General features: G+C 43.1%; 2 protein-coding genes across 10 annotated transcripts in view; one reads left to right on the top strand and one right to left on the bottom strand.

The window, feature by feature from the left end:
* The window catches only part of SON (SON DNA and RNA binding protein), a 37,184-nt gene extending 32,973 nt beyond the window's left edge, over positions 1-4,211 (bottom strand). The window contains exons 1-2 of one of the 4 annotated variants that reach the window (XR_011804494.1): positions 3,126-3,282; positions 2,311-2,477 (exon numbers count right to left, since the gene is read on the bottom strand). Coding sequence is in view for 2 of the 4 variants with exons in the window: in XM_027449158.3 (XP_027304959.2) it covers positions 2,311-2,477; positions 3,796-3,908 (280 nt within the window). In the remaining 2 variants the exon portion in view is untranslated. Of the gene's footprint in view, positions 1-2,310; positions 2,478-3,125; positions 3,283-3,795 lie in introns of those variants that run through there. The other 3 variants (XM_027449158.3, XM_027449159.3, XM_072026540.1) reach the window with 3 other exon arrangements.
* A 1,923-nt stretch (positions 4,212-6,134) lies between these two features.
* Positions 6,135-18,469, top strand: part of GART (phosphoribosylglycinamide formyltransferase, phosphoribosylglycinamide synthetase, phosphoribosylaminoimidazole synthetase) — a 38,339-nt gene continuing 26,004 nt past the window's right edge. The window contains exons 1-5 of one of the 6 annotated variants that reach the window (XM_072026585.1): positions 6,254-6,292; positions 8,252-8,413; positions 10,726-10,951; positions 11,985-12,158; positions 14,687-14,835. In XM_072026585.1, coding sequence (XP_071882686.1) covers positions 14,691-14,835 — 145 coding nt within the window. In that variant the 5' untranslated portion in view covers positions 6,254-6,292; positions 8,252-8,413; positions 10,726-10,951; positions 11,985-12,158; positions 14,687-14,690. Of the gene's footprint in view, positions 6,293-8,251; positions 8,414-10,725; positions 10,952-11,984; positions 12,159-14,686; positions 14,836-18,469 lie in introns of those variants that run through there. The other 5 variants (XM_072026590.1, XM_072026597.1, XM_072026594.1 and 2 more) reach the window with 5 other exon arrangements.

Genomic DNA, 18,469 nt, shown 5'->3' with positions numbered 1-18,469 from the left:
ACCATGCACAACTGGCATACACTCCCTCTTCTGCACTCTTACCTTTCATCTCAGTAATCACTGTAAGTGAAAATAAGTAATTCTGCTTTCAAACAGCTTAATTGTTTCTGGTCAGCAACACACTCCTGCTGGGAACAGGACGCTTTCCAAGAAGTAGTTGTATAAATTTCCACCTACATACAACTCGGCGGTGCATTCTCCCAAGAGGCCGAAGACTTGTTTTGTGTTTTTAAAACTACATCAAGGTACAGATGGAAGTGAAAAGCTCATTTTCCAGACAAATGATCTAAGTGGTGGCACGTTTAGCATACAAAATATGGCCAGCCCATTACATTCTAGTATGCTTTAAAAAGTTTTACCACCGCAGCTCTTGAGTGAGCCCAATACTATGAGCGTGTTAGAATTGATCTAAGCATATTCACTAATTAAGTTTCTCACTGACTGATCAAGTTCTTCAAGTGTCTCTGGGGAAGCAGCATCTACTTTCCTGATTCCAAAGGGGCTTTAAGACTTTGCAGGTGACTAGATGCTCAGACTGGACTGCAGTTACTGTGAGATGCTGCCAATATGCAAGCACCTAATGAAGTTTTTGCTTCAAACAGGAAACTAATAAATTTGGATGACTGCAGAGGCAGCCAGCCGCTGACATGGACATAAAGAGGAAAACTGGATTTCAATCACGTTTTAATTCTACACCTCATTTCCTTATGAATTTAAGCTGTGTTAGGTTCTTACCCTTCTTTGCATCTAGTCCCATGTTTTCATGAGAAAAAAACTTTTCTTCTAGAGGTAAATTGCTGCAGCCTTTGTCAAATGAGATATATATTAAAATCTGCATGTTATCTTAAATGATTACACTTATACAGGCCAGCGCAGCAATATGGGTTCTCCAGTTATAATCTGGCTGTGACCACAAAGCATACTCTTTGAAGTAAACAAGGCAAAATCATTCAAAAACTGTGGGCAATTGCAGTATCATTCACAGAGCAATAACATCCTATAAACACATCTCGGGCAGCTTTAAGAGCTCACATATTTCTACATAATATTTTTAACAAAAAATAGCACTTCCACCAACATTGCGGAAAGAGTTGCAAACAGAGTCAAATGAACTTTTCTGCATAGCAGTTTCAAATAATCCCTGTTGACTAACAGTAACGTTAACTCCTTTTACACATCAACAACGCGAATATTTGCTACAGGTTAAGTTTATCAACTTCTAGATTAATATTTCTCACATATTTACTACCATGTTAACTTGTCTCATTCTTCTACAGCAGAACAACAAAAATAGAAACAAACCAGATGCCAGCCTGAAGCGCTACTTGTACGGCATACCTGTAAAAGACTGTTGGAAATGCTCAAGGAAAACAAGCCACTACACACAAATAGAAAGCAGTAATGCCAGAACATTGCAAATAACATCTTTGAAATATAAAATTTCTGTCAAAGTTTTCAATACTGCCTCTTAAAAAAAAAAAAAACATCTGGAACTATACTTACCAAGAACATAGCAGCCACCTATAATCTAAATTTGAAAAATTAGAAGCCGAGTAATGACACCCTTCCGTCTCAGTGACTGTCCCCATTTGGAAATTTTAGCGAAAAGACTAGTCCCATGAGAAGAGATACTCAAAATCAACTTTTTGGAAGAATAAATCCAGTAATTTATTGATGCTGTGAGATGGCTATGTAAAAATGTATTAACCTCTGGAAGACTGCAATCTAAGTAACTATGTTTTTAAGGTAAGTACATTATTAATTTCAAAACGACAGAGCATCTCACTCCGACAGAACAGTTAGTTATACAGTTCTGAATTTTAATAGATGATTTTGAGAAATAATCTTATAAACCACACCAAAATAACACAACAGTCCTTCTATCCATATCAGTACCAGCTTTCTTAATAAGTACTGAATACCAAGACCCTGAAGCAGGTATATAAAGAATAAAGCACAGAACACTTCAGATGTATCAACAAATATTTTTTTCTATGCAGATAGATATTATCTATACATTATATCATTATTGTAATGGACAGAGAAGATTTTTTTCCATATTAAATAATGATTTCATGTATTAACCAACATCATTTTTTCAATTATGTCTTTCTCTGTCCATTTGTAGTTGTAAGTCACAGAAGACAAAAAAATACTTAATGAACGTTACAATAAGCACAACTCGTCAGATGAAGCTCAGTGGATTAATATGGAAAAGTATGTTTTTGTCTCTGTAAAAATGACTTGATGTTAAGAACTACGACAACCTTCTTAAACAAGAACGTATTTGCCAAATGCGTTTTCATTTACCTGATTTGCACTGCAGTTCTGTATCAAGGGCTCCAGAGAGCACTTCCTCTATTTTCTGCACTATCTGATCATTCTGACGACTCCCAGCACCAGCAACAGTGTCATCTGAAGGGTTGGCTTGCTCAGCTGGGACTGTGTCACCATTGGGCTGGCCTTCTACCTTTCCACTAACCAAAAAAAATATCAACATAATACAAGCAATTTTGAGCCTTTTTGGACTTTTAATTCATGCGCGCTTATTACACTCAGCCCTTCAACGTAACATTTTAGCCTCCTGAAGAAGCCACGCTGTCAGCGAAACGCTGACTTTTCGGTTAACTTTCGCTTCGTTGCGACAGAACGCCTCGTGCCAACTGAATACCAGGCAGCAAAAAAAAATACGACCAACGTATTGGTTGTATATCAAACGACCCAGCCCCCGGGAGGTTTAGGTATGAAGTGGAAAAGGGCTCCTCAACTCCCCACACAATCTCCTCTAGCAGATTTTCGCTTGATGGTGAGATAAGGCTGAATAAAAAAATAAATGAAATAAAAAATATATAAAAAAAAATAGGTGAAGTTAAACGCAAGGAGAGGAGCATTACGGGTCGGACAGGCGCTCGCCCTTTCCCCTCCTGCCCCCTGAAGGCGAGGCCAACGCTGGGAAGCCGTGAAGCCAAACCGGGTGCGCGTTCACCAGGGCACAACGCGCGCTCCCGCCTCCACCCCCCCCCGCCATGTTGAAGCGAAAACGGGCCCCGGGCCTCCCCCCCCCCCCCCCCCCCTCAGGCCTGAGGCGGCGCTAGGCCCGAGCCACCCGGTGAGGGTCTCGTTACCCGCCGTGCTGCTGCTGCTGCTCCTCCTGCATTTCGCGGAACTTATTAACCACGAAGGAGCGAAAGATCTCCTCGATGTTGGTCGCCATGACAGCCCCCCCCCCCTCACCCCTCCCCTCCTCCTCCTCCTCCTCCTTCCTGCCCAGCCGCGAGGGCTCCTCCGCGCTCCCAGCCTGCACCGCGGCAGCAGGCCCGCGAGCCGCACGCCGCCTCCCCATTGGCTACTCGCACCCCCCCCCCAACCCCCCCAACGCCGTGACGCAGCGCGCGCCGCTCTAGCGCTGCGCAACCATCGAGCCGCGGCGGCCCCGGCCGCCTTCCGGGAAGGGAGGGGGGGGAGGTGCGGGGGGGGCCGTCTCGTGCCTCGGCGGCGCCCGCCGCCCCCTCCCCCCCGCCGCCATGTTGTGTGCTCACCCCCCCCCCCTCACGCCGCCCTCCCGCGCCACCGGGCCCCCCCCTCACGCCACCGGGAGCACGCGCCGAGCCCCCCCCATCCCCTCCCGCAACCGCCGTAACGGCCCCAACCGCCAAACGCCAACCGCCCTGAGGCAGCGGGGAGCGCCTTCCCGCCCCCCCCACCCCCCCCCCGCTCCCTCACTCCCCCCCCTCACGTCGCGATGGCGGCCGAGCCGGGGGGATGGGGCTGGGGGTGAGGGGGGGCGGCACTCACCTCGCCGGCGGCCCGAGCGGCTGCGGCTGCGGCGGGGCCATGGTGGGCTGAGGCGTGCGGCCGTGCGCGCCGCCGGGCTGCGGGCCCGCGGGGGTGGGCGGGAGCGATGCCATTGGTCTCCATGGAGCGGGGCCAAGCCCCTGCGCCGCCGCCGCCGCCGCCGCCCCGTGGGTAGAGCGCAAGGCGGCAGCGCCGAGCTGAGGGCGGGGATGAGGGGGGCGTGGGGCGGGAGGAAGGGGAGGGGGGGGGGGGGGAGCTGGCCTCGCTTCGCCTCACGCCGGCTCCGCGGAGGGGGAGTTGGAACAAAGGAGGAGCGGAGAAGGGAGAGGGGGTGCCTGAGGTGCTGCCGGCACCGGCTTGCCGCCAGGGGGTTCGCTGCAGCGCTTCCCAGGCCGGCCGCCCTGCCTGCTGCCCCCCGAAATGCTCTCCGCTAGGTACGCAGCCAAATCGCCCCGTGTAACGCTAAGCCCAAAACGCTCCCGAGTCCACAAGCACACAGGGCTCCCAACTCCAAAAGGCCGCTTCTACCCACATGGGCTTTCTTCCGCTGTCGTGAAGTAGTAACTTAGGGGCTTAATAACAGGGTCTTTGCTTACCTGAAATGAAATGAAATGAAATGAAATGAAATGAAATGAAATGAAATGAAATGAAATAAAAAATAAAAACATAAATACAACATTAATACAAAATTAATACAAAACAAAATAAATACAAAACATAAATACAAAATAAATACAAAACAAAAATACAAAACAAAAATACAAAAGAAAATAAATACAAAAGAAATACAAAACAAAAATAAAATACCTCAAAACCCATGTGCGACTGTCAAATTATCCCTCCGATCTTTACCTGTGACATCAACTTCAGTGTGGTTCAATAACCACTTACAAGCCCCTCTAATAGCTGCGCTGTTCCTTATAGCGTGTTGCTCAGAGGTGGTCGGCCCTAATCTCAACTTTGTTCAGGTAGCGTTTTTGATCTTTGCATCGGTTTGCTTACTTTTATAACACTTGACTTATTAATATTAAAACATGAAGCAGTTGTATTGAAGAGGCGCTTTTCCAAATAACAGCACCTTTCGCGCCGTGCCAATGTTTATATATTTTAGATACTACTTTAAAATATGGTATTTTAAATTTCTGGTATTAATATATCTGGTATTTAATGAGGTAAACAGTGAAAATATTTCTTTACTTTTAGATTCCCGTCATGTAAATGGTCCTGTCCGGACCAGGCGTTATTTTAGCCCAACTCAAGCAGAGATGTTCTACATAGGAATAGTGCTGTTAGCGTTGTTATCTTGCCATAACAACACAGTTTTAAATATTTTCAGCACAATGTAACTCTAACTCGCTCCTTCCAAGCAATGCTGCCTGGTGTAACTTAGCCTATATTAGCGGCTTCTGACAGAAAAGCAGGGGTCACAGGCAGGGATCACACCTCCCATGTGGGCTCAGAGGAATCCGTACCATGAAGCTGCTCTCAGGAAAGGGACCCTTCTAAACTCAGTTAATTCATTCAAAGAAGCTTAACTACACTGAAAACGCTACCAGTGTAGGCCTCCATCCCTACAGGAAAACCATGAAGAAAGGTACAAAAAAGCCAGGGAACATTTTTATTGCATGTATCTTTATTGCATGTACCTTTCGCTCTGGCTCCCTAAAAATTAACACAAAGTACTAACTGCAAAAGCTATTATTGGCAGAAATGAGGATCCACAGCTCCATGGGAGTTACTATTCCTGCTCTCCCTTCCAAGATGTTTGTTCAAAAATATATAAATAAATAATCAATCTTAGTTATACACCTTTATTCAATTAGGTGCCAAGTCATCTTCAGATGAATTAAGTGAACTATTTTCCTTTGATCTTGTCAAGACCAGAGTGATGGCTTGTGACACATTTGTTGTTCAATCTGAAAACACGTTATTATGGGCACTGCTCATTTTAGAGTACTTATTCATGCAACCATTCCTTAAAAAAAAAAAAATAAGGGCAAAGGTGCACTTAAATATGCAAACAATATTTATTAAACCAATATTTCATAAGCTGATTTAAAGGAACAATGAGGATTTCACACAAATTCTTGGGGAAAGGGGAGGAACAAACATAAGGCTCAAATTTGGTTTTGTTACAGGCAGTATTGTTGCACAATTTTTAATGCTAAATTGAACTAAATGTTGCCCAACGATCTTTGGTTTCATGAAGCAGCAAGTTTAACAAAATAGACTGAAGGGTTGCTCGTGTCCAGTACTTGAAGTTATAAGAGCACGTTCCAGCTCAGAGGATGTAAAAGCAATATCGATCTTCGCTAAGTATCATTCAGCTAACTTACTTAAAGTGCCGGGTCCTGGGGCTCCAAGCCACAGTTTTTACCTTTCTCTCATCAACCCCCGCGCCCCGGGTCACCCCACCCCCCCGCCATTTCGTGTTTGAGGCGGGGCGGCGCGGCGGAGAATGCCTGTTTCCTAAAATATTCCCGAGGACATGCCAGATGTAAGTTTTCTCTTTTCCTACGCAGAAGGCCGTCCCCTAGGAGCCACGCGTGTCGCTTGCTCCCAGTGCCGCCGCTGGCGGGGTTGGCCCTCCCGCAGCCCGGCTGAGGGGGGATGGCGGAGAGCACCGCGCTGCCCACGCGGTGAAATGGCGGAGCCCGGCTCCATCAACCACCAGCGGCCACGCTGTAGCCCGGGCTTCTTAAATTATTTATTTATTTAAGCTGCGTAAATTCACTTCCTAAATTGGAAATTCACCTGCCTAAATTCACTTCTAGGGTGCTCGAGCTGTAACGTTTCTAAACGTGCTGCGATTTTAAGTGTTTTAAGGGCGCCCGTGGCCTGGCTCTGCTTGGCTGTGCTAAAGTGGCGAAATATTTGCTTTGAAGTAAATAATAAACTTAAAGCTTCTCTTGATTTGGACTTTGGATGGCTTTGATTCTTTCTCTGCTGTTTGCAGAGCTGGGAGCTCACCAACTTTAATATTGGCTTTTAATTTTTTTTGTAATATCTTTAGAGGAAACTTGGCATTAACACTCACGTTGGTCTGTTCTCCCACGTGCCTGGTGACGTTGTGCCAGGGGAGGTTTAGGTTGGATATTAGGAAGAATTTCTTTACCAAAAGGGTTGTGAGGCACTGGAATGGGCTGCCCAGGGAAGTGGTTGAGTCACCATCCCTGGAGGTCTTTAAAAGACGTTTAGATGTAGAGCTTAGGGATATGGTTTAGTGGGGACTGTTAGTGTTAGGGCAGAGGTTGGACTTGGTGATCTTGGAGGTCTCTTCCAACCTAGATGATTCTGACTTATTCTACTGTTTGTAAGTGAAATAGTAACACACAATGCATACTCTTTACCTCCAGGGTTCCTTCTGGCTATTAGCCAATGGATGCTGAAAGACATCTAGCACTCACAGCTCTTTGAATAGTCTGAATTGCCAGAAGTTAGTACTTGAGCTGTTGAATAACACTGTAAGCTTTTTCTTTTTAACACTGAGATTTATGGTGATCTTTTGCCTAAAAAACACGGAATCCAGCTGTGCAGAGGATAACACCTATCTCTCACAGTCCCAGTGTGGGCCATGGAAGATCTGAGGCTTATTCTTGGTACTCATGCTGGCAATAAGCATGGTCCTGTACTTTCTGCAAGAGTGAGGAACAGATAACGATGACTTGTTTTTTTGTTTTTGTAAAACTATCAGTTGCACTGCACAATGTTCCCAAGTGAGAGCCAGAAGTTAGTTGTAAATGAAAAACCACGAGCAAAAGAAACTTGTTTAAACTCAAAGCTATAATTAAAAATCAATTGTCACCTGATTCTGGAGGCCTCTGAACTCTGTAAGTAGCACTTTATGGTATTGAAACCTGAGGAAATTAACAATTACAGATCTACGGCAGCATCATTTTTGTTGAATAAGAGCCTCAGGCCACCCTAATCTAAGCTTGCAGCTCCACCATCATGTTTTGGCCATTCTACCGGTTTAGGCACCATGCCAACTTGTTTCTGTACCTTGCATTGCATCAGCAGAACTGCCTGCATGCTTGGCATGGTGAATTTACTAAAGAAGCATATCTATAGAAAAAAAAAAAACAAAACATGGTTCGTCTTCCAACCCTGGTCTGATTCCCCAGTCTGACTCCCCTTGTGACTTGTAAGCAGGCTAGTGTAAGAAGTAGGAATGAGCAGTTAGGTGAGAAGGTAAATTGTGGAGCAGTGTTTGCAACCAACCGTGTTTTGGTTTCTTGAACAATCAAGGTGGTCTGAGAGTGCTGTTCCAGGACAGCTGGGCTGATTACCAGTCTGCTGCAACAAAAAGGAGCTCTTTTCGTCTGCCTCTGCTGCTCGCTTTGTATGCTCTGTGGTGATCACTTCATCTCTCAATGAGTTAGTTTAGCTGACTAAACTGGCAGAAAATTATTTCCTTTTTGTTATTATTACTTTATTGAGTTGGTTACCATTGCAGTGTTAGTTTTCCAGCATTATTTACTGGCTTCGTGATCCAACCGACTGCACACATTTGGCACTGGAGTGGGAGAGGGAACGAGAGGCTGGAGGTGGAGAAGAGAGTTGGACCAATGGCAGGCTGTACCAGCAAAGACCAGCGTAAGCCAGTTGTGAAACACCAGTGAGTGAACCTGTAGCCTGCACATTTCAAACTCTGTTTTCTTGTCCAAGCTTGAACATGGTCCAGAAGTTGGCAAAGGTTCTCTGAGATGGCCGACTGGGAGCTCTCATTGTGTGCACTGAGATCTTGCACTCATGGCATTCACCTCATGTGTATCAAGGTCTTTGTGCATTTGTGATGTGCAGTGTACTCTACTTTCTTATTAACAAAAGGCTTAGGCTGCTGGTTAATGTTAGTTCAGAAAGCAGGAAAGCCATGTTTAGCCTGAGAGGATTTAGGACCATGCTACCTGGCTGCTGGCCAGTTCAGGAACTGAGTAAAGGATGGCAGGTTCATGGGGCGCAGTACAGCAGCAGCCCAGCTGTTGAAGCTGGGAGGAGGAACACCTAGGTTTTGGTTTATGCTCAAGGATATTCTTTCAATATTTTATCCCGTTATCATTCTATTAAAAAAAAAATGCATAAATTGTCCTGACTGCTAGGGCTGGAACCTAATACTGAACTCAGCAGAGCGGCAGCTGAAGTGCAGAACCTTTCAATTTTGTTTTATTCCTGTGTCCCACGGGTCTTTATTTCTTCTTGTTCTCTTGCCTAGCTTCAAGAGAAAGAGTGAACTTTCTCCTGTAGCACAAAGCTAAGTGGTAAGAGTTTTTTTCCAAGGCACTGGGAGGTGTGGGTTTGAGCCTGCTTAGTGATGCTAGGCTTGGATTCTCTGTATTTCCAGTAAGTGCTATCACTGCCAGGCCATGTTATAGCCAAAGCTCTAGGAAGGGTAGGAGTTAAGATGCTCTGAGCTTGGACCATATATTTAGTATAACGAAAAGGTTTCCACAATCCCAGTGTAGCAAAGCTAAGGTATTGCAGCTTTTAAATAGGCAGTGGCTAAGGTTAAATGGTAGTCATGCAGTGATGCAATAGATTGCTGTTGTCTAAAAGATGAGTCTTGCATTTATCCCGTCCTGCCTAGGCATGTTGTCCCATCCCTTCATTTTTAGCGCCTCTGGTACTTGGCTGATTGCGCTGTTAGTCAGTTCAGCCAGCAAAAATCTGTTTTGTTGTGTTGTTGCTGTTTTGTTGCTCAGGTTAGTTTTGTGAAAGAACAGTTAATGGACTATGCTCAGGTGAGCATCAGCAGCAATACAAGGAAAAGGAAAGCACATCTGGGTTCAAGACATCCCTTCCAGTGACAATGAGGTATCCTTATGGGTCCAGCTGTCTCATGAAATGCCACCCTCTGTGTTGGCTCTAGCCTAGCATTGCTCTGCATGCCAACCTTAATCTGGTGTTCTGTGATTTGCAGGTTTCCAAATACAAAGCCTGAGGCAAAGCTCCTGAGCCCATATTCATTTCACATACTTAAGTGACTTATTTTTCTTCCTGAGAGTCTTTTGTATCCAGACACCCTGAATCATTTCTTTAACTGTTACCTAATTATTACTGATTCAGAAAAACAATCCCATTGATTTCAGAGTAATCATGTGTGTGAGTATTAATGCATGTGTAAACTTCTGCAGCAGTGTAAACCCCCTTTAGCAGCAGATATGGTTTTGTGAAGTGCTGAAACACTTCGGATGCTACATGGTGCAAAATTTTAGATGTACCGAAATGCTAATATTGTTACTTCATCCTCAATTCCTATTTTGTTGGAACTAGGACTTCAAAAAGTATCTTTTAAGATTACATTTTTTTTCTGACACCTTTCTTTTTCCACAAGTTTTCAAGATTTCGCTTATTTGTTTACCACAGCAAAACGCTCTATACCCAGCTCTATCAGCCAAGGCACGGAGAAACCCAGCAGCGTTGGAGCTTAATTTACAGACACTGTCTGAAGCAGTAACCTGCCCCCAGTAATGCCCTTTAATTAATGTTTGTGCTACGTTGCATCCATGTTATTTTAGCTACACCTTTTCACTGCTTACAATTAGTTAGGGGTGAGGCAATGAGGCAATGATGGCTTATTCCAGACTCCACCTAGCTGAGATAAATATTTAGGTAACTTGCACCATGCACTTACGACATGAAATTGAAACCTGGGCAGTAATAGCTTAAGGAGTTGATGTTTTCTTACGCTTACAGAATTATCTTTGTAAGCTTTGCATTAACACAGCCAGGGAGCTCCGTTTAACCCCCAAGGCTGCACACCGGATCTGTTCCAGGCTCATGCCCCTTCCCCATTAACAGCTCCTGAATTTGTAGCCTCGTTTCACTTCTGCCTGTATCTGAAAGCTCACTGTGCCTTTTGAAGGAGCCAGATTGGGGAAAGCTGTCAGACATTGGTTTTGCCTTGCTCACTTTGTTTTCTCTGCTCCACAGGCCCTGACCTAGTGGAGGAGTTGCCCAGCTTCTTAATGAGCCTCAGCTTTGTGGAGGATAAAGGTCTCTAGGCTGATGCTCTTCCCTGCTGACTAGCTGCTGGCAACCTCAGGGATAGACTCTGGAAATCAACTTGTCTTCACTGTATCCTCCTGTCCTCTCCTGTTGGATACGTGGAGCGATTAGCTTGCTTCTGCTTTCCTGTCTTATTTAGCCTAAGGACTTGGTAATGGACCTTTAACTGAAATACCATCTGTCTTTATTTTAAGACTTCTTTTATAGACAAACATATCTTCCTTCTTTACAACAGCAGACAATGGTTGCTTAAGGTAATAATGTACCACCTTTTGGAATCTTTTTGGCTTCTGCCTCTTTATGAGAGGATTTAAGGATTTCACATACTTCCTCCATAAAAACTGTGTGGTAATCCTCACAGAAGAAATCGTCTGCTTTGTGAATGGCCTTTGGTTGTTTGACAATAAATTGTTGACTCCTGGATTAGTGCTAAAGTTAAAAAGAAATGTCACCTCTTGCAATTTTCATTTCGAATGCAAGATACTGCTGGGTGGCAGAGGGCCTACACCGCATCTTTTTAGTCAGTGTGAAAAAGAAAGGCTGTCACTACTACATTTGAGCCTTATAAGCTGGAATTGCCACCAGAAGAAGTTCTTGTCAAGCTACATCCCTAAATACAAGTTGCTGTAATGATGTTTAAGGGATGCACAAACTAGTTGAGTTTCTGAAATCAAAACAAATGGTTAAACTACATTTTTTCTCCCATATTGTTATAGAATGGTTAAATTTTATTTGAACATATGATATAGGGCTTGTTCTATTTAACTGTTCCCATATAACGTTTTATGCCATATATTATTCACTTTGTTAACTGAACATGATACTTCTGGGAAGAAAAAAAAAATGATTTGCCAAAATGATGAGTTACTTTAGCTGGTAACAGCATCACTGGGTCTTGAAGCCTATCCTTCAACTATTTCTACACAGTAAGCTTGATGGAGCACGAATGTGCATCTTGCACCATATTTTTTAATACTGTTGACATCATGGGACTATGCTAAGCATCTTTTTTTAAATGATCAGTGCATGTTTTGATCTAATTATTGAAAATTTTTCAACTGCAAGAAATAATTTGGGTGAGACAGAATTTATTGCACCTGTTTAGGAGTGAAAGGATGGGCTCTGCAAACTTTTTGTTCCTCATCTCTCAGCCGTTTGTGTGTGAGTTTCTGTTCTCCCCCCAGGTGACATGCCTGAACTTTCCTGTTCATTGGCTACCTGCACAATGTCGTCAGTGGGGCGGTCGTGTTGGGATGGGGGCACTACATTTTAAAACCAAAGGTTGCTTTTCTCCTTTCTCTTTGCACATCTGAACCCTCGAGCATTACTTTCCTCAAACCAACAGCACATAGGATAGAGTAAGTATGTTCTCTGTTCCAGTTTGGATCTCTGCATTCAGTTCTGATATACTTGCCAAAAAAATGCAGTAATATGTAGGTTTCAATTTATTATTGATAAAACTTGCCTTAATATTATTATTTAATGATGACTGTCTGTGGAAACGTGCTTGCTGGATTTAGCTAAGTGTAGGATATACCTATCTGCTACATGGTAAATGTTTACTCTTTTACATAGCACTCTTTTGACCTAGGTTACTGTCTTTATCTAACACATCCCTTCATTCTAGCCAGCCCCATACTCATTTTTTTTCTCTTGGGTTGTAATATCATACAGGTTTACCGTATCTTCACACCCCAAATGTGTAGCATAGCTGATATTTTTACCCCAGTGTATTTTTCTTATTGTAAGGGATCCATGAGGTTTATAATTAAAATGCCCCTACAGCTTTGCAGTCTGTGTATCTTGTCAAACATGGTTCAACAGAAAGCTATTCATCTCTTCCCACCTGAAACTACAATTAAATTTTAACTCCAGTATGTTTAGTTCGTAGGGAACAACTCAGCATCCATCGTCTGTCTCTTGTCCTTCTCTTTGTGTTTCCTTTTTCTTTATTTTGCCTAAAAGTATTGTTCTCTGAACAAATCATGCCTTTGTTAACGGGCTAAAATACATTTCAAGGGGTTACCATCTAAAATGCGTGGGGGCTCTCCTTCTCTGAAGTAGGTTACGGAGGACTTGGATTTACAAACCAGGCTCCGTGTATGCCTTGCATGGTGCCCTCCGAGCAGAAGCATCTCCTGCAGAGTCCAGGCTCCCAGGACAGCTGGCTTTCTCTGGGGTCCCCAGAGCCATCTGGGCAGCTCTTGGGCAGGGGCCAGCAGCTTTATCCGAGTAGCAGCTGGCATCGGGGAGAGGCACATGCCCTGCCTTATCAGTTGGCTGAAAACCTGCTGTCTGTCGTGCCTCTGGTAAGGCCGCTTTTCCCTTAGAAATCTGGTTTGGGTGGGTTTTATCCCCCCTGGCACTTAGGATGTATTCTGTGCTGGGATCCCCGCACACACTGGCAAGCGCTGGTCAAGGACCAGCCTCTCGACTGAAGAGGCCCAAGCAGCGACCAGGGGTTGTGCTACGTGTGCAGGGAGGCCGGGCACTGCGTTTAGCTAAAACTCTTATCTCGGCTGTGTCCCTGCCCCCGATGACTGCGAGGTGATTTGCACAGACCTCTTTGCTGGCCATGCCAAGTCCTTGAAACAAATCATGCCTGTTTCCACGCAAAACTGCTTTTGTGTGTCCTTATCGCTTAAAATGCATGAAACTGCTCTGATACCATTTTATTATTGAAAGCAATGAATGCTCCACTTGGGCACAGGACAGCTGCCCATCTATAGCTTTGCTCGCCCTATGCTTCACTGAACAGCTTCACGAGGGACTGCTTGTCTTCTGTGAATAAAACTCACCTTAAACAGCGCACCTGCGTACGCAATTTGTATGTAGTTGGACTAGTGTGACTAATGGACTACAGCTTATTCTTTGGATAGTCCAGGAGGTTAGCCTTTGCTTGTCCAGGACCTCCAAAGAAAGATGTACGTACTTATTTTGTCTCTTTATTTACCATTTTCTGAATTCCAATGTTCGTCTCCAGAGTAAGTGAAGTCTTCTGTTCCGTAAAATTGTCGAGATGGCAATTTTGAGGTGACTTACACCCATAAGTATGTAGAAAATACACACAGAAATAAGCACATCTTAAAAAGCAAAGGCCAACATTCAGCGCTCCTCAAAGACAGAATTGTAATGTCCATGTCAATGCGCTATATGGAAGCTGTGTTTACACATGCACATCAGGAGGGTGATGACATCAGGAGGGTGAAACAGAGCATTCATTTCATTTTGGAGCAGTTTGTTCTCAAACTATTGAAAAATCTAGGCTTCGCCTTGTAAAACCCTGACCAGCCTAAGGCTCCTTCAGTCCCAAGGGAATGTGCATTAAGACTCTGCTTCCCTGTTCTGAGTTGTTTTCCCTATCTCATTGCTCTTAACCTTAACTTCTAACAAAGTATTTAGACATTTTTTCTGATATTACTACCCAAAAGTCTCAAGTTGTCCCATTCAGCTCCCTAACGTTGCAAACAGCATTAAAACAATTAGTTCATCAGAGGGCCTTTGCAGGCTTGGATTTGCCAGGAAGGTGTGTAAGTTACAAATCACAGCCTGGTGGGTCGTACAGGTTGTTCTGTATCACAGGCTTCAGTAAGCTCACAACAGTTGCCAGTCTGATCAAAGGAAAAACAGGATTGCCCTGTGGGTTGCTTCAGTGTTTGACATTTATTTTCTATCACACCTTATTAAGTCAGTTATCCATTTCCACACACTTTCTTTTTTCTTCTTTAAACCAACAAAACCATCATAGAAACATCATTGCCTGAAACAAAGTGGCATTCACCTCTGCTGAGGGCTGCCTTCCACCCTGCAGTTAAATCTGTGAAGCTCTCGCTTTCCTAACCTGGCTCTACTAATTCTGTGTTGCTTGTGTTCTGGTTTTGTGCAGGCTAATGGCTGATCGGGTGCTTGTCATTGGCAGTGGAGGGAGAGAGCATGCGCTGGCCTGGAAGCTGGCCCAGTCCCCACATGTAAAACAAGTGTTTGTTGCTCCAGGAAACGCAGGAACAGCTGACAATGGAAAAATTTCCAATTCAGGTAAAAAGAAAAATTACCAGGTTAAAATACGATAGTTGAACAAATAAATTGTTCCATTAATTGATCTAAAATCTGTTGGCGTGAAAGGGTTATAATAATAATAATTATTATTATTTGAAGGTTTGGGGCACGTGAGATCATACAGACACAGTTAAGAAAAAAATATCTGAGCAAAGCCTTGTGCAACTACCACTCATTGAATTTTATCTCAGGTTTGTTAGTTAATTCATTGGACTTGGGTGGTAGAGAATATGGCTGAAACTCCTGCAAGTTCTTGCAGGAATACAGCTTGGTAGCAGTAGCAGTTCCTGCTTCCTGCCTAGCAGGAATGGGTAATGTTTTATCTTGGTATGCAGTGCAGTTCAGCAGCTGTTTCAGCTGTGAACAGCTGTGCTTGCAGCAAATGCTGGCACTTCTAGGAGAGTGGCAGAGCAGACTGCTTTGGGTAGGAACCACTGCTTCATTCTCAGAAGTCCCATGGAAGCCGTACAATGCCTACAACCTTTCATAAGAAAACGTTCTCACCTAAAACTGTCAACCATAGAAAAATGTTCATTCCTTTGTCTTACTGATTTAAAGAAGTTAGGATTATTTTTGAACACTTCTGTTAGTACTGACTGCCTGTTTCAAGCTTTTCGCTTAAATGTGGTGAGCTCTGACAGACTGGCTCTAGCTGAAACTGTTCATATTAATTAGTTTTCAAAACCCAGCTTAAGGTTTTTCAGATTGAGCATCCGAAAGTACATGCTGTGTTTAAACTGCACTGTTCTAAGGTGTTTGCCTGGAGGCACACAGTGAATCAGTACAAAAGCAGGGGTAATAACTCCGAAATGTCTGTCTTGTGTCCATTATATACCAGATCCTGAAGTACTTCAAGCAAACAACTTAACTTTCTACTTGGTATGTGATAACATACAGAACTAAAATTAACATATTATACGTGTGAGCAAGAATTATATGCCTCCATTTTCTGCATTTATGTGTACGAGTAAAATCTTTTTTTTGTTACGATTTCATGTGGAAACATGAATCCCGTCATTTTCTTGTACAGCAGATAATTACCAGACTTAATTCTGTTGGAATGCTTAATTACAGGAAGTTTAAATAACTTTGTTCATAATTTCTTTACATATGCACAGTATCATAGGCAGCTTTTTTGTCTTGTTTGATCTCAGGGAGAGAGCCCAAGAAAGAGCTTGACAGGAAAGTCATGTTCTTATATTTCCTTCTCATCCCGGAAGGTCAAACAGAAATCTTTATACTCATAATAAATTGAGTCAGTGCCAGGCTTTATGGCCTGCAGAATGTTAATTTCTTTTTATTATTTTTTTCAAATGATGTCTTTTAAACACTGCTGCACTTTTCTCTCACCTTGTTATTGCATAAAATGTACTGCACCCTCAACAACATAAAATATTTGAGGATGTGTTCAAACCACCTCCTTTTAGTGCTTAAGCCACCTCCATGAAATCAACCACATGTACTCAATCTCTTTTTTTCCAGACAGTGGTCTCACATGTGCTTTAGGAGAGAAATCCTCAGCCAGCTGGGAGGCAGGGAGAATCTAGAATTTGTGTTACAAAAACAGGTTGACTGTTTTTATTTATTTTGCAATTAAAAGGAAATAATTTGTTTTATCTACTCAGGCATTTGAGTCCTAGCACTGGGGCCTAGATTTTTACTGGGTGGAGAAAATGGAAAACAGATTTTCAGAAGTATGTAAGCCCTATTATGTTGTCTAAGCCTGGGCAGCAATGCCTGTGAAACTGCTACCATTGTTGTTTTTTTTTTTTTTGTGTCATCAAGATATGGCTCTGAAAGTTCATCCTCCCCTATGGTTCATGAGATTTCCTTTAATCAGCATTGAAATTCTGGTTCTCAGATGATTTCTGAAACATGTAAAGGTGAACTTAAAACTATAAATAAACTTTAATTATTAAAAACTTGCTCCTGTTGAAGCTACAAAACAGTTTTCATGCTTAATTTCAGTCAGTAATCTGTTCTGACATTATAGATTATATTTAGCCACTCAACCTAAATCTGTTATATACTTGATTTATATTTAATTAGCAGGACAAATTTAGTGCCAGAAGAGTATAGAATAGCTTGCTGAATCCTGAGGTACACATATGCATGTCTGCAAATGGACTTGAGCATCCTGACACCTCCTTTTACTGCACATTAGGTCTCCACCTAACAAATATTCTTAACTCTTAACTTTTTCCTTCTGTTTGGTTTGAAATGCATGTCTAGCTGTCATTTTGAGAAGTAAAACAGTGCTACAAAGCTGTTCTGTTTCAGACTACACCATGAGGAAAATGGCATTTAGGGTTAGAGTTAAAATTACGTGCTAACAATGTGACTTACTCCATTCTGTTTGTTACAAGGACATTTCCACATAATGTATATCTTGTGCTGTGTTCACTGCACATAACTCTAGTAGATAAGGCCTGAGGCTTGTCAATTTTGAATGAAAATCACAGTTATCTTATTGTCTCTTCCCTTTCCCTGCTCCATTTCATGTGACTTGATGTCACAGGGAACAGGGATTGTCCCTCTGCAGTTGCCCACCAGAACTCCCATTGTCTTCCTCTGGGATCTGCTGTTCTTGAACTGCTTTCACAACAGCCTCATGAGACTGAAAGACAATATTGACCTTTATGTTAATCAGCACTTTAAAGCCAAGTGTGCTATGCTTTTGGTCTTGCTCTCTTGTGAGCTAGAAGCCAGTTGGCAGAAATTGCACACAGATATCAAAGGCCTTTGCTTTTTCTTACTTAGGCTGGTGTAGCAAAGTAAATGACCTGCTGAGTGGTTATCAGGAAAGTAATTTTTATCAATCTGTTCAATCTGTTTCACCCAAACAGGATAAATCTGTAATCACAATGCAAGTTTCAGATACTGCTTTTATGCCTTCTCCTCTGGAAATGGGGAATTTACTCGTGCAGGGTGGCAGAAGCAAAGTAGGTACCAACACAAAATTCTGTGGATGTGTCTAACAGAAGATGCTTTATCACTGCCTCATCACTGCCTCTGCCTTCTCTCTCCACTTCGCTGGAAACTAACTGGACGGGGACATAGCTCCTCTCACGCTTGCCAATATGGTCACTAGCGTGACTTCACAAGCAAAACTGAGCAAAGTATTCCAGCTCCAAGGAAGATGTGCACTTTAATCTGTTTGTAGATTTGTACTCTGACGTGTTAGACTCCTCCCCATGAAGGCAGCCAGTCCACGCTGGGCTCTGCTTGCAGCATGTTCACTCTCCGAGTTCACATTGCAGTCCCCTGCAGACCTTGGCTTTATTTATTCTTGATAAAAGCAGTGGAATTGCATTGCCTTTGCGTAAATCTTTTATCATGAGACTTGACATTACTGTCTTTCTTGTGAGCTTTTTCTTTTGTTTACACAGTCTTTGACACTGCAAGTATCATCATATTCTGTGCTTCTTTACAGAAACATAACTGTCCTAGAAACCTTACCCTTAAATCCTTATCCATAATTACAGTACCTTCCCATACTAAGTTCAGCTTAATGTAAGAAAAAGCACTCAGATTTCATTTTGTTTCAGTAAGGTCACGGTTTAGTGTGACAGGTTTTAGCTGGCACTACAGAAAGACAGAAAAAGAATGCATT

This window comes from Anas platyrhynchos, chromosome 1 (assembly GCF_047663525.1).
Source record: "Anas platyrhynchos isolate ZD024472 breed Pekin duck chromosome 1, IASCAAS_PekinDuck_T2T, whole genome shotgun sequence".
Lineage (NCBI taxonomy): Eukaryota > Metazoa > Chordata > Aves > Anseriformes > Anatidae > Anas > Anas platyrhynchos.
Note: the sequence above shows the minus strand (reverse complement) of the source record. Positions and strands in the feature narration are given on the sequence as shown.